Here is a 16,276-nt window from a genome sequence, read left to right as displayed (position 1 = left end):
TCAAGATAATAATGTATATTCCATAAAACTCACCTTTGCTGTGTGCAGCTCAGTACAATTTAGCAAACTTAAAGAATGCACAATCATTACCACAATCTAATTTTAGAACATTTCTATCATCTCAAAAAGAAGTCTCATACTCATTTATAGCCACTCCCCAATCCTACCCCCAGTCCTAGGCAACTAACTAGTCTGTTTCTGTATATTTGCCTCTTTTGGACGTTTTTATAAGTGAAATCATACAGTATGTGCTCCTTTGTGTCATTTCTTTCACTGAGCATAATGTTTTTTTAGGTTTATCCATGTTGGTATTGTAGCATTACACCAGCTCCTTGTCTCTTTTTATGGCTGAATGGTATTCCATTTGAATGTATCACATTTTGTCTATTCATTCATAACCTAATGGACATGTGGGTTGTTTCCACTTTTTTTTTTGTTATTGTAAGTGATGTTGCTGTGAATATTCATGTACAAGTTTTTCCATGGGCATAGGTTTTTATTTCTTAAGGGTAGGAGTGAAATTGCTGGATTATATGTTGTATATGATTAACTTTTTAAGAAACTGCCAAACTGTGTTCCAAATTTGCCACACCATTTTATGTTTCCACCAGCAATGCATGAGGGTTCCGGTTTTTCTACATCCTTGGCAACACTTGTAATTTTCTGTCTTGTTTATTTTAGCCATCCTCATGGGTATCTCACTGTGGTTTGCATGACTGTAGTGCCTAAGGATGTTGGGCATCTTTTCATTCGCTCATTGGCTGTTTATACATCTTTGGATAAGATCTGTTCAAATCCTTTGCCCATTTTTCGTGTTGTTTGCCTTTTTATTATTGAGTTGTAAAAGTTTTTTTTTTTTATATTTTTTGATATAAGTCCTTTATTGCTATGTGATTAGAAAATATTTTCTCCCATTCTCTAGGTTGTAATTTCACTTTCTATATGGTATCTTTTGAGAAGCAAAAGTTTTACATTTGATTAAGTCCTATTAATTGCTCTTTTATCATTTGTGCTTTTGGTGTTATAAGACATCATTGCCTAACCTAAGATCATTAAGATTTGTTTTTTAGTTTTCTTCAACAGTTTTAGTTCTTTAGGTCTGTGATCCACTTTGAATTAATTTTACACATGGTATGAGGTAGGGGTTCAAATTCATTTTTTTAATGAGGATATTTAATGATCTCAACACCATTTGTTGAAAAGACTGCTTCTTTCCCTTGAACTTACTGAAACCTTTGCCAAAAATTGGCTAACCACAAAGGTACAGGCTAAGTTATGGGATTTCAGTTGTGTCCTATTTGTCTCTACACTTACCTTTATGCCAGTACCACTCTGTCTTGATGATTGTATCTTTGTAGTAAATTTTGAAAATGAGAAATGTGAGTCCTACAACTTTGTTGTTTTCAAATTTATTTGGGTCTTTGGGTCCCTTGCGTTTCTACAGGGATTAATTTTTAATTTTTGGAGAAATACTTTTGAGATTTTAATAAGGATTGCATTGAATCTGTTTGGTGAATTGTGGAAATATATCTTCTGATCCATGAAGATGGAACACCTGTTGTGAAAGGAAGTGGTTGCTTACTTCTGTTTCCGGAGTTTTATATTGCTGGTGTATAGGAATGTAATTGACTTCTGTATGTTGATCTTGTATCTTGCAATCTTACTGAGCTCATTTATGATTTTTGATAGTTTTTTTTAGTGGATTCTTTGGGATTTTCTATGTACAAGATCACATCATCTGCAAATAGAGACTATTTTTCTTCTTCCTTCCCAATCGAGATGCCTTTAATTTATGTGTGCATGTGCACATGTGCAATTACCCTGTCTAGAAGTTTCCATATAATGTTGAATAGCAGTGGTGAGAAAGGACATCATTGTCTTGTTCCTGATGTCAACGGAAAGCATCCAGTCTTTTTTATTAAGTATGATATTGGTTCTAAGTTTTCCATAGACGCCCTTTATCATGCTGAGCAAATTTCTTTTTAGTCCTAGTTTGTTGAGGACTCTTAATGGTAAACAGAAGTTGGGTTTTGTCAGTTGCTTGCATCTATTGAGATAATCATGTGCTTTTATTCTTTTTTTGTACACAACTTTATTGAGTTAAGATTGACATACAAAAAGCTGTACAGATTTACATATACAATTTGATGAGTTTGGAGATAAGTATACATCTGTCACATCATCACCACAGCCTTTGGCATAAATATATCCATCATTTCTAAAAGTTTCCTCTCACCCTCTTTATTTCTATTATTTTTTTATGACAGAGCTCTGAACATAAAACCTATTCTTTTAGCAAAAATTTTAAGTACATAATATGATACAGTTAACTATGATACAGTTACAGTTAACAGTGGATCTCTAGGACTTATTTTTCTTGTTTGTTTGAAAGCTTATTCTTTATTCTACACTGTATTAATGTGACTTTTTTTTTTTAATTCTAGGTCTTCAGTTTTGCCTGTGAAGCCTGCAAAAAGGTGACATTTAATATACCGTCCAAACTAGAGGCAGACAAAATAGTTGGCAGAGGTGAGACATTTCAAAACAGGTGGTTTTAAAACAGAAATTTAGTTTCCTTATGCTGAAAAGAGCATGTTATCCAACCTTTGCCTTTTGGATTTAGCCTGAATCTATTTATATTTAGATACAATTCAAGATGGTGTGAAATATATATTCTGTTTTTTATAATTCCATGGAATTCTGTGGTTGATTCTAGTGCAAATGTTCTAATCCATGTTTTTGTAGTAATTTATGTTTTAACAGTTTAGAGATTACACGAAGAGTTAAATGTAGAATGTAGCCCTTTCATTACCCTAGGATTCTAAGCACTGGAGAAGTATTGATAAGTAGCTGAGAAAATCAGAGCAGTATTTTTATCAATGCTAGAGCTGCCTGGAGGCACACCCCAAGATGAGCCACTCCTTTCAAAACTGAACTTCATCAGCCATTTTCACATGGAGAATTTGGGGAACCTCAAACTTTCCCAACAGCTGGGAAGCTCTGCCCAGGTGGGCTTGCCATGTGGTATAGGAATATTAGAAGAAAGCATCATGGTTGTTGTTTTGTTTGTTTTTGTTTTTGTTTTTGTGGTTTTTTTAGAGCTATAGCTTGTCCCAAAGATACCAAATTTACTTTTCCAGCAAAGTGTCTCATTTATGGTTAAGTGCCTCATTTAATTTTTATTAAGCAAATGTCACTTTCATTCCTAAGAAAAGGAAGAAGAAAAAGGATGTATAAGAGAGGTCAGGGGTGTTCCTTTGAGGGGATAGACCAGAAGTTACTTTGCCAAAAATGTGAAGAGAGAAATATGTCATCATTACTAAAGATGTTCACTTCTTTTTGATTACGTGTTTCCATCTGTGACAGATTTGGATTAAAGTGAAAACACTTTACATGAGTAACATAGGAATCCTATGAGAAGTTATTCCTTAAGTGAACATTAATGTATCAGTTTGGTTGTTGTTAAACCGGATAGTTGAAGAATGAGATGGATTTGATATTTCTGACCGAAGTTTTAAACCACTTACATTGATATTTATATTTTATTACTTTTTTACCTGGGAAAACTCCCAGGGAGAGGAGACTTGCATGCGGGGTTTCAGTGGGGAGCCCTGGAAAGCTCGGAATAGGAACACGAAGAGAACTAAGGGCGGAAGGGGAGCTGATGGCTTGGGGGAGGCATGTAACAAAAAAGTGCCGGTGGGAAGAATTCAAAGAGACTTTTCTGGGGCTCCTGGCTAGCTCAGTTGGTGAAGCATGCGACTCTTGATCTTGGGGTGGGGGTTCGAGCTCCATGTTGGGTGTAGAGATTACTTAAAAATAAAATCTTAAAAAAAACAAAGATAGACTTTTCTTACTTGACTATTTGCTAAATTCATACTGTCTATTACTCTTTGGGCTCATGTGCACAACTTCTGGCTGAAGACAGGTGTATCTTAAAAGACTCAGACTGTGGTGTTGAGGAAAACTTTTCTGTTTGTTTATTCAGCTGTGTGTGTTGATTCAGCTGTGTGTGGGGGCATTATATCTCGGCTTCTTCATGATTGCCACACACACTCCTCTTTAATAGATCATTTTTATAAGTCTTTTAGAAGCACATAAAGGTTGAAAAACACTTTCATGCCTGTATACAATTGAGTTATTTTTTAATTAAAATTTTTTTCCTAACTTTTAATTATTTTTGGGAGACAGAGAGAGACAAAGCATGAATGAGGGAGGAGCAGAGAGGGGGGAGACATAGAATCCAAACAGGCTCCAGGCTCTAAGCTGTCGGCACAGAGCCTGCTGCAGGGCTTGAACCCCTGAACTGTGAGATCATGACCTGAGCTGAAGTCGGATGCCCAACCAACTGAGCCACCCAGGTGCCCAAGAATTCCTTTTTAACTGAAAGAAAAGTATCATTTTTTATACATGTGAAGAAAACTAGTTAAGATATTTGGTAAATGCAGAGTGATTGATTTATTTCATTCTACTTCATGATTTTGAAGAAAATGTATACATTATCTTAACATGTCTTTTTTTTTTTTCTTTTGGATGTGTTTCTACTTTACAACTTGGAAACTTTTGCTTGCAGTTAATTTGAAAGAGTGCCTCAGGTCTGCAGACCTCATCCGGTCAGGTGACCCTGATTTCAGAGTTCTAGATGATGGATCAGTATACACAACTAGCACCGTGGTGTTGTCTGATGAGAAAAGATCATTCACCATATGGCTTTCTGACTCCAGGACACAGGCACAGAAAGAGATTAAGGTGCTCCTGGAACATCAGAAGAAGGTATTCAAAACACGTTGATATTTTCAGGCATGCTTTTCTTTTCATTTAAATATTTCATTAAAAATTGCAAAGAGGACAAAAAGATAGTTGGGTTTTTAAGCCTCCTCTTCTCCTTTCCCTTCAGTTTGCTTTCTCTCCCTCCCTCTCTTTCTTCCCCCCTTTTCCCCACCAACACAGGCTGGACATTGGCTTTGGGTTTGGCCTTGTGAAATCTACATGGCATCATCTCCATTGGGAAGGCTTCTTCCACTTCTAACGTCCAACTAATTGCTTTCATGTGTCCATGTCTGTCAGTTTGGTTGCCCCTCTTTTATAAGCATTTGGAATTTTTTATTTGTGTAAACAATTTGTCTGTAGTTGTTGAGGGCACAAACTGATTCTTTTTCTGCTTATGGTCTCAGTAATACCTAATTCCCGAGTCAGTAGGTGTATGTTAAATTCATGTTAGGCGCAGAGGTTCCCCGTGAATCAGAGGTTGATTTCAAGTGTCACAGTGATTCTGGTGTTAAAATAGGATGGAAATCCTGAAGTGTGTAGGTATGAATAAAAGTATACGTGGCATGGTATTGGCAGTTCTAGATTCGACATCATGAGAAACGCCATTGTGAAAGCAGTCACAAAAAAGATTAAAGGTGTAGAGTGGATTACAATGAATCCGTCTTAAGTATATTAATGATAAAATTAATTTAAATGACTCTAGCACATCAATAAATGTTTAACAAAATTATTTATGTATTAATTCTCAGGAAATAAATTTCTTCCTCGCAACACCATGAAATGAAATAGAAATCACTAAAAAGTCCCATCCAACTTTTTGCAGTGATGGAAATGTTCCGTGATCGGCATGGCCTGATATAGTAGCCCAATATTAATGGCTCCTGAGCACTCGGCATGTGGCTAGTGCCACTGAAGGATGGGATTTTACATTTTATTTAATTATAATCAATTTAAATTTAAATACAGTAAAACCGTGGTTTGTGAATATAATTCGTTCCAGAAACACGCTTGTAATCCAAAGCATTTGTATATCAAAGGAAATTTCAAGAACCATTGGCTCAGTTATGATCATGTGACGTTCGATGTCACATACTACTTGTATTGCGAGACATCGCTCATTTATCAAATTAAAATTTATTAGAAATGTGTGCTCGTCTTGCAACCCTCTCGGAACAAGTTACTTACTTGCAATCCAAGGTCTTGCTGTAGTCAGCGTATGGCTACAGCTACCATATTGGAGAGTGCAGATGGGAGTGATAAGGCAACGAAGAGCATGCATTTTCGTGCTCTGGTTCTTCTGAGACTGTGAGGTTTTAGCAGAAAGAACAGGTAAGGGCCATCTATAGATTGTTATAAAGAGAATGTGTTCACTATGTGTATTTGGGAAAGAAGGAAAACTAAGAGTGCACTGATGATTTTCCTAACCTTGAAAGTATGGTCAGTGTTAGAAAGATAGACAAAATGAAATTCTTCAGTTTATGAAACCTTTAAAATGTGGATGCATTCTTTCTTGCCCACCTAATGCAAAAAAGCCTTAAAAAATACTTTAAAAAACTCCTGAGACTGAGCCTCCAGGGAGGCATTAGGTTTAGGGACCGGCTACTCATTTGTAACAACGTCGTCATTGGCTGTGGTACTTTTATTTATCTAATTTCCTTTCTCTAAATTCAGGTGCTGAGGAAAAGACATGCTAAAGAAGCCGTTCTCAGGCGTTCCAAGAGGAGATGGGCCCCTATTCCCTGTTCAATGCAAGAGAATTCACTGGGCCCCTTCCCTTTGTTTCTTCAACAAGTAGGTTTTACATTCTTTCTGATTGGGAAGGTTTTGATTCCAGAGCCTGTTTTGTTCAGGCTTCACAACTCTTTAAACATTTAAATAAGCAGATTTGATTGAAGATTTTCATGAAGTATAATAAAAGTGAGTAAAATGAGAAAATCACTAAAAAACTGAGAATAATATGAGAGAGAATGCAGCCAGTAAAAGATCTTTATTAGTTTTTTCATTCGTTTAGCAGCTACTTATTGAGCACCTACTATGTCCCATGGAAGGTACTGCTGTAAGTACGACACTAGAAATAAATTTAGTCATACCCTTGCTCTCCTGTAGGCTATTCTAGTGAGGAAGAAGGGTAGGCAGGTGGTTACGATACTGAGTGATAGGTGCTGTGGTAAAGATGGTTTGGGTGATCTGAGGATTCATGGGGTCAGCACCGAGTCCTGAGATGAAATGTGGTACAAATCAAGGAAAGACTTAGAGGAGGAGACAGCAGAGGGTGGACCTGAAGGATGAAGACATTGTGCAAGTAAGTAATTGTGGAGAAGGCGAGCCTGTTGGAGGAGTCCTCCTACTTATGATGGGGCTGGAGCAGGGAGATGAGGCAGAGGACGCAGGTAGACATTAAACCATAATGGACCATGTGTGTCCTGTTAGGGAGTTCAACTTTTTCCTAAAAACAAGGAGAAGTTTTTAATCAGGTCAAGTTTACTTTTCATAAAGATCTACATGGAACACATACAACGAAAGCCGTTGCTGAAGTAGGGCTGTGGCCTGGTGCTTGCTTTTTTCTATTATTGTGGCTGATGTTTCATTCCAGCGGTGGGACCTGTGTCCTATTTGTTGATGTTTTTAACTGTCTTTCCAGTGTCTTTCGCACTTTTTCAAAAATTCTGTTCATCGCTAGACCTTATTTTTCCTTTTCAAAAAAAAAATATATGTATATTTAATATTTATTTATTTTTGAGTGAGAAAGAGCACAAGAGGGGTAGAGGGGCAGAGGGAGAGAGAGAATCCCAGGCAGGCTCTGTGCTGTCAGCACAGAGCCCAATGCAGCGCTCAATCCCACGAACCATGAGATCATTATCTGAGCCAAAATCAAGAGTCAGACATTTAACTGATTGAACCACCCAGCCACCCCTCAAATTTTGTATTTTAAGCACTGATGAAGCATATTAAGACATGATTTCTGATTACCAAAGTTATACTTATCATAGCTAATTTTAGCCTTTGCATTGCTAATCTTGTCACCACTTCTCAGTCCTCATTTCCTTGACATGTGTACATTTGCCATAGCTGACCCTTCCCTCTTCCTCCAAATACTTTATTCACTTGGCTTCTAGAACACCACTCATCTGGTTGTCCATTTACCTCCCTGGCCACTCTTTCATACTATGTTTTGCTAGTTTTTCCTCATTCCCATGTTTCCTCTTCTGTAAACTTTGGAGAGCTCCAGGCTCGACCCACGAACCTTGTCTCTTGTTTCTTTATATTCACTGCCTTGATAATCTCATCCAGTCTTGTAGCTTTGAGTACTGTTATCTATTGGAGACTTAAGACTTCATATTTCTAGGACAGACTGCCTAATTGCTATTTCTACTTGAAAGCTTAACGGATATTTCAAACTTAACATATGCAGAAAACAAAAAAATTGTGTTTTCTCCTAAAAACATCCAACCGTCTCAGTTAATGACATCTCATTCTTTCAGTTGTTAGGGCATCAGAGTCGGTTTGGTAAGGTTTTAGTTGTAGAGAACATACGTCCCTCTAAGTAGTTAACAGAGAGTGATTTATTACAGCACATAAGCCATTTATAGAATTGTGGCGGGGACTGAAGAAACAAACTTTAGGTTGAACTTTCAGGAATGAGTCTCCAAGCTACACTGAAGAATCCACAACCAAGGGACATGCTGTTTCCTCCATGATGGGGTAGCAAATAATTCAGGAACCAAAATGTCACTAAGTGGCTTATGCATGACAGATTTATTTATTTTATGTGAAAGTATGATCTGGTAGAGATATTTAATATAAAAAAATCACCAGGGACCTAGACTTTTTTTTTTTTTTTTTTTTTAGTTTGACCATCTCTGCAGGTTCAAGAGAGAGCATCATTCTGTGTCCACATGGGGGGACCCATTCCTTCACTTTCTAGGCACAGTCTAGATCTTGCATATATAATTTTTGGTTATATCTCATTGACATGATCTTTTCATGTGGCCATACCTAATTGTAAGGGAGCCTGGGAAGTGTCTTTCTTTTGGGCAATCTTGCACTCAGCTATAAATTCTCATACAAAGGAACATGGGCAGAATAGATATTAGGGGATGTCAGCACCCTCTGACATAGTGTCATCTTCACGCTACACGTCCAACCCATCGACAAATCCTGTTGGCTGTACCTTCAAATTATATACAGAATCTAAGCACTTCTCACCATCTCTGCTGCTACATGCTGTCTAACAAACCATCATTACTCCCATGAATTCTTACAGTAACCAAGTGGTCTTCCTGCTTCTTTGCTTACCTACCCACCCACCCCCATTTAGTCCTAAAAAAACACCAAGTATTATCTTTTTAAAATATAACTTACACAATATCACTCTTGTCTAAAGTCTCCAATGGCTTTCCACCTGTTTGTAGGGAAGAGTCAACAGCATTGAAATCCCTGATATGATGTGGCCTTATCTCTTACTTCTTGCTGACTACTGGCTTTCCCTGCTGCAATCACAGTGGCCTCTTTGCTGCACCTTGAACATTCCAGACACAACCCTCACCTTTGTTATTCATGTTTCCTCTGCCAGGAAGAGTCTTCCTTGTATAGGTTATGGTTTATTGTTTTTAATTAGATTTTCTTTGGTTACTCTTTATGTTGAACATTATTTTCATTAAATTGAGCAGTTTAAAAAATCTTTTACCAAATGCTTACTGTTTTGTGCATTGATGAAATGATAAATGTGATTATTATTTTCCCAAAGTGTATTTAATATAAAAAGATATAAATGCATAAGCTACATAAAAAAGATAGCATTTTAACAGATTTTGATTTAAAATTTTTACATCTGTGTTTTTTTCCTCTTAGGTTCAATCTGATGCAGCACAGAACTATACCATTTTCTACTCAATAAGTGGGCATGGAGTTGACCAAGAACCTTTAAATTTGTTTTTCATAGAAAGAGACACTGGAAATCTGTATTGTACCCGGCCTGTGGATCGTGAAGAATATGAAGTTTTTGATGTAGGAGTTTTATTGATATGCATGACTTTAAATGATTAAACTGTGTTTCTTCTGATACCCTATAGACTCTTTTCTGTCTTCTTTCATTCTCTTCTTAGAGTCAAAAGAAATAAGTTGTGCAGTGTTTTGGAACATTTGATTTGCTCTTTATCTTAACTTCTGGTAGGTAAGCCTAAAATGAGCAAAGAGGTTTAGTTGTATTTGGATGTATATTCCAGTATATTTCCAAGAGTTGGTTTTGTTTATGAGGTGCTTTCTCTCTCTGGTCATGCTACATTTTCCTCTCTCCAGGACGTGGCCACAGTACATTAGAAGGGTCTTCTTCTCTCCTCCCTCCTCCTCCTCCTCTTCCTCCTCCTCCTCCTTCTTCCTCTTCTTCTTCTTCTTTTTCTTCTTTTAGTTTTCTTTTTTTTCCCTCCTTCCACTTGTGTGATTCTCTGACCGTGTCTGGGAACTAGATAAGGGAGCAAAAGTGGGAGACCAAATCCAAACAAGGTTAATAAGCCAGTCTTCTGATATTGATGAGCTTACAATCAATGGAGAATAACTCAGACAATTTTCAGTGTAATATGGTAAATTCTATGAGGTCATGTGGTTATCCCTGTGGTGCAGGGGGGAATGTTCCTCCACAGGAAAGAGGGATTCTCTTCCTAGAAGAAGGAAGAGATGCTAGTAAGCAAATGTGACTGATGTCCACCACATGACATTTCTTTGCTTTTGGTTAGAAAATTTTTAACTCGGTGTTATAATCACATGCTGAATAGAAATACATTCTATTTGATATTACATTGCCCTTTGATTACTTAGCAATGTGGAAACTGGTAAATGCATTTTGTCAGAAAAACTCTTATAAATATGTGATTTATGAAGTAAAACAATAAAAGGGCTTTGCTAGTTACAAATGGAAAAATCATGGTATTATTTAGATGATGTAGAGTAGGGATTTTTCTGTTTGCAGTGAGTTTAATTGTTGTCCCCAGTATAACTTTCTGATTATGGATAGAATATGGATTATGGATAGAATAAGACTATAATCTGAGTCTAATGGACAGAATTATCTCTGACTTGGCTATACTATGGGGTTTTATTCAACATGTAGCCCTTTCTACTAAATATTGGATGCTTTTTACTGTACTTAAAGTGTTTTTCCATTCGATGCTTGGGTGATTAAAAAAGAATTGAGTAGAAATTTTTAGTGGTTTGTTATCGAAAAGATTTGCAAAGAAGGTAGCAGGTAAATCATAGTGTTCTCTCTTGCTAGAATCTTGTATTAATGGACCATTGATATTGTTTTTTCCTGTTTTACAGTTGATTGCCTATGCCTCAACTGCAGATGGGTATTCAGCAGACATGCCTCTTCCACTGCCCATCAGAGTGGAGGATGAAAATGACAACCACCCTATTTTCACAGAAGCTATTTATAATTTTGAAGTTCCAGAAAGTAGCAGACTTGGTAAGATAACTTTTTTAAATTGAACTTTCTTGCATATGGCTTTTTTTTTGCCATTTGTATTTTTTTCTTTTAGGAACTGTATGTGCATTTCCTTTGCTGTTATGTTCCTTGGTGTTTATCTTGCTCTTAACTGTTTCTTTTTTTAAATCTACCTAAAAATGCTCTTTACATATTAAGGTTATTAACCTATTGTTGCACTGCAAATATTTCCCCATTGTATTGCTGCTTTTCAGTTTTATTAAGTCTGCTTTTTGAGGTACACAGGTTCAGGACTTGCATTTAGTTAAATCAATCCTTATTCCTTTTGGACTTTATGGCAAGAGAACTTTTAAAAGTAAAATGTATTATGCTAAATATCTTTGTGCACATTTTTTTGAGACATTGGGTTTTTTTATACTCAAGACCAGATTATCCCGAGATGATATTGAACCAGTATCTACTTTCCAGAATACATTTAATCCTATCACATCCAAACAGAGTGTAACCTATAGGATATTAGAAGAGTTTGGTGTGGTCTATATGGTACCAATTAATTATAAAAGCGGATAACAGTTATTTAATCTTGGAATCATATTCAATTTATATACTTTATTACACTTGATCATTTTGTGGGTTTATCATCATTCTCTCCTCTAAGACAGGACATATAGGATAGAATTACAATAAAATTAAAATTAATATCAATATTTATATTAGGTTTTATTTAAAGAGGTGTTAAATGACATCTACTGAGAACACAATTTTTTAAAGCTCTAATTTATATTACCTCTTTTCTTAAAACTGCTACTTTACTACTTCCAATTTAGAATGAATATGGGGATAACTCTAGAGAAGCTTACATCACATCACATATTCTAAACACTTGCTCAGACATGGAAAGCCAAAATGTTCAGGTTAGTTGGCCCTGATGTCTTCTGAGACTTGCAACATGGAAAGTAGCCATTCACAATAAAGTTGACAGAATGTGGACTCATTCATAAAGGATGACTTTGCTAAATTGCCTGTTAAAGTTTCTAGTAGTTACTTAGGTCTTCAGTATATTTTTATATCTGCTATACCCCTTTATATTTTACTTGGATAATTTGATGTCATAGATGTTAGCCTCCCTATTACTCATATGGTACAATTAAAAAAATAAAAATTGTTGGTTTGGAATTTAAAAAAACCTAGTTTTTGATTTGGGGTCTGTGATTAATTCACTGTGGGAAATGGTGGAAGTCCCTTTGAGTTCCCTGACCTGTAAAAGGAGTTAATTACATTAGATGACCTATAATATTTTCAGCTTCAGAGTGACTGTGACTCTGGTACAATTTACTTTTCTTTCAAAGAGAGATTATTAGTTTCAAAGTCTTTCTTGAGAATTCTCTTCTTTATGATAGTGATAGATGAGAACCAAGGGCAAGTACTTTGATTCCCAGATGAACCCAGGGTACTTAAAGCAACCCGCACGAGAAGGTTCAGAGCAGTTTGGGCTGTGATACTCTGAACTGCTGGGTGTTCTTTGAGTTTGCCTTAATTCACACACAGATTTTGGGACATGGGGTGCTCAACTAATATTTAAGTATACTGCTCATAAAAAGGGGTTTTGAAGATTTTCGGAGGATTTTCTGTGATAAGTAAAACAGTTTTTAATCCAGAGAATTAACATAGTGTTTGTGTCCTGTCAGTAAAATCTCAGGAAGAAAATATTCTGCCTTAAAAAGATTAGGAACTTTTTTTCTATGCAAACATAGATGAATACCATTTGTTTTCTCATAATAAGATAATTAATTCATGTCTTCATATTGATCCGCTGCAAAAGTCTTGTCACTATTTGTGAATATGTAACTGGACATTCTCTATAATGTTTATCTATCTGTGTGTATGTGTGTGTGTGTATGTATCTGTTCATGTACACACACATATATACAAATTTTAAAGACATATTACAGTGAAAAATATTTAAAACTAATATTTCTGGCATTAATTGGTTTTTATTTCCTTCAAATACTGTATTTCAGCAAACGTGTGTGTGTGTGTGTGTGCGTGTGTGTGTGTGTGTGTGTGTGTGTGTGTGAATATCTGTGTGACTGTATATGTCTGTGTATTTGTTCTTCAGGCCAGCCCTTACTGGGCTATAGGCAAAGTAGATCTATGTATTACATTTCCATGGGCATTGGAACACTGACCTTACACTGGACAATACCACCTGTTTGTACTCTTTGATATGTATAATCCTTTACCTGAGCAATATTCTTACATTCCATACAGATGACAAATATTAATAGCTCCAAATGAAGAAACAATTGACCTAAATTCTCCCTGAAGGATGAATAGTATGAAATCCCTTACCGAGGATTAAGTGGGGCTGAGGGCAGTGCGGTGTGGATGCTAAGCGGGTGAAAGATAATGAAACACGTTAAAGACTGGCACAAAAAAGAAAAAATACTGGAATAGAGACTAGACTGTGAAAGGTCAAGTTGACCACTTATACAGTTATACCCCAAGTCAGTCTTGATTTATCTATTAATCAGAAATTCAATTAAAAAATCTGATTTACTTAGGAAACATGATTTCTCTCTCCAGTTTGGTTTGTTATTGCAGTATGTGGGAATATGTGTTGAAATTATTCTTGATTGCCATTTAAATAAGTTTTTAGTAATTTCTTATCAAATTTTTTTTAACTGTGAGCAAAGTAGAAGTGTGCCTTGATATAGAGTCTCATAGTATTTATATTGTAAATTTGAAGCCCTCTTCATTGGTGCTATTGAAAGATGGAACATGTCTCATAAGAAACCCATTTAAAATTAGATTTCCACTACCATTGTCAAAATTTGAAAAGTGTAGATATTCATAAATATGTTTTGCAGTTCTGCAAATTAAAGACTCTTCTTTTTTCTTTTCTTTTCTTTTCTTTTCTTTTCTTTTCTTTTCCTTTCTTTTCTTTTCTTTCTTTCTTTCTTTTCTTTATTTCTTTTTTTTTTTTTTTTTTTTGTAAAACATGTAGGTACTACAGTGGGAGTGGTTTGTGCCACAGACAAAGATGAACCGGATACGATGCACACACGCCTGAAGTATAGCATTTTGGAGCAGACCCCGAAGTCCCCAGGGATCTTCTCTGTGCATCCGACCACAGGTGTCATCACCACAGTCGCTCATTATTTGGACAGAGAGGTAGCTTTCCACTCCTTAGAATATAATTTTACCAGGGGCTTAGATCCCTACCCCATTTACTGTAGTTTGCTCTTTCGTGAACTTAGGAGTTTCTATTTTCTTTTATTTAGGTGTAAGACAATAAGAATTTCCAGCCATGTTATATGCTTTTTTTAAAAATATGACTTCTGTTTCCTTATGTAAGGAAAGCCATTGGAATAGAAATACAGATCAATTGGTGTTTAGAAGGAGTAGGAAGAAAATACATTTCTTATGAAAGTTGCTGCTGTGGAATATTATTCTGTTCTTATGTGTGACTAATTGGTTTCACCTCAGGAAAGCCTTCAATTCTCATGTAGGACAATTAATTTTGCATGCTGCATGGGTTTAGATCACATGCTGATTCCTATCCAGTTATTGTGGATATGTACTTTTTATTAGGAAGGAATTAGTTGATGTCTTATTATGAAATCTGTAACACTTTTTGGATCATAGTACTAGCACACTATCAGGTATATAGCATTTTATGTTCAAATTCTTTATGCATAATTATATTCGATCTTTATAATTTCGTTTGACTAGATAGGTTGTTACATCCAGTCTATAGAGGACAAACGTGACAGTCAGAAAGATTGATTGACTCACCAGAATCAAGTCATTAAACTCAATCTTCTAATTTTTGTTACTCTTGCTCTATTTTGTCAGCCTGTGTTTAACTCACAGACCTAAATTCCTGACTGAGGCAGATTAATCAATTTCATGTGTACAAAATAGCTCTATTAAAACACTCAGTGGTTCCCACTGCACCCTGAATAACACAAATAGAAGGATCGATATGACTTGGGCAGATAATGTACAGAAGTAATCAGTGGAATTGGTTGCCAAAGAAAAAGGAAGGGATGATGAGAAGCCACGGAAAGGAATCAAAAATAGTACAAAGGTTTTATTTGTCATTATTTTTATTTTTGGGTGGGGTCAGTACATTTTATGTGATAAAGCACGTGATGATAATAACAAATGGGAAGGTTTGAAGGAGAAAGATGAATGTGTTTTTTGTATATGTGGAAGAGGTAGAGCTGATGTAGTGACCAAGTGAAAACAAGCATTTTCCCTCAGTTTTTACACATTGACAGTGAGGCTTAGAAAAATTAAATAATTTAAGGGCACACAGCCTGTAAGATACAGATTTGTGGTCACACCCAGGTCTGCTTTCCTGATCAAAAAAAGTCAACAGAGGGGCGCCTGGGTGGCTCAGTGGGTTGAACATCCTACTTTTGATTTCAGCTCAGATCGTGATCTCACGGGTTTGTGAGTTCAAGCCCCACGTTGGGCTCTATGCTGATAGTGTGGAGCCTGCTTGGGATTCTATGTCCCTATCTCTCTGTCCTTGCCCTGCTTGCTCTCTATCTCCCTCTCAAAATAAATACAAATAAACTTAATTTTTTTTAAAAGTCAACAGGATTTTGGGGGGAACTGCCACAGTGTGTTGTGGGGAACAACACAGGAAATAAAGAAATGAACAAGGGAGATATAAAAACAAAACCAGTGCATTTAGAGGAAGAAGAAGCAGGGTATCAGAGAGTGGAGCCAAAGGAGGAGCATCTCAGGGTGAGAATGTTGGTTTCCAGAAAATGGAGAAAAGTAAAAAAACAAAATGAAACAAAACCAAAAGGAATAGCTAATGAATAGTAAGAGAGAAGAGAAAGTTAACAGGATTGTGTCACAAAGTAATCAATTCATCATCCATCACCACCCCACCATTTGCAAAACTCTGTTCACAGAAAGTTAACAGTGACCTCCCGGTTGCCAAATCCACCTGTTACCTAAAGCCCCTGTCCATTGTTGGCACTTGCTAAAACTCTCTCTTCTCTTGGATTTCTGGTTCTTTTCCTGTTTCTCTGATCTTTCCTTTTT

At 36.3% G+C, this 16,276-nt stretch overlaps 1 protein-coding gene across 2 annotated transcripts in view; it reads left to right on the top strand.

Moving 5' to 3' along the window:
* The window catches only part of DSC3 (desmocollin 3), a 55,673-nt gene that overhangs the window by 8,707 nt on the left and 30,690 nt on the right, over window positions 1-16,276 (top strand). For both annotated transcript variants that reach the window (XM_006938833.4, XM_019815113.3), the window contains exons 2-7: window positions 2,445-2,529; window positions 4,574-4,773; window positions 6,442-6,561; window positions 9,622-9,777; window positions 11,086-11,230; window positions 14,217-14,383. In XM_006938833.4, the coding sequence (XP_006938895.1) occupies window positions 2,445-2,529; window positions 4,574-4,773; window positions 6,442-6,561; window positions 9,622-9,777; window positions 11,086-11,230; window positions 14,217-14,383 (873 nt within the window). The remainder of the gene's footprint in view (window positions 1-2,444; window positions 2,530-4,573; window positions 4,774-6,441; window positions 6,562-9,621; window positions 9,778-11,085; window positions 11,231-14,216; window positions 14,384-16,276) is intronic.

The sequence above is a fragment of the Felis catus genome, chromosome D3 (assembly GCF_018350175.1).
Source record: "Felis catus isolate Fca126 chromosome D3, F.catus_Fca126_mat1.0, whole genome shotgun sequence".
In the NCBI taxonomy this organism is placed as follows: domain Eukaryota; kingdom Metazoa; phylum Chordata; class Mammalia; order Carnivora; family Felidae; genus Felis; species Felis catus.
The sequence above is the reverse complement of the archived record's forward strand: the minus strand, read 5'-3'. Positions and strand labels throughout refer to the sequence as shown.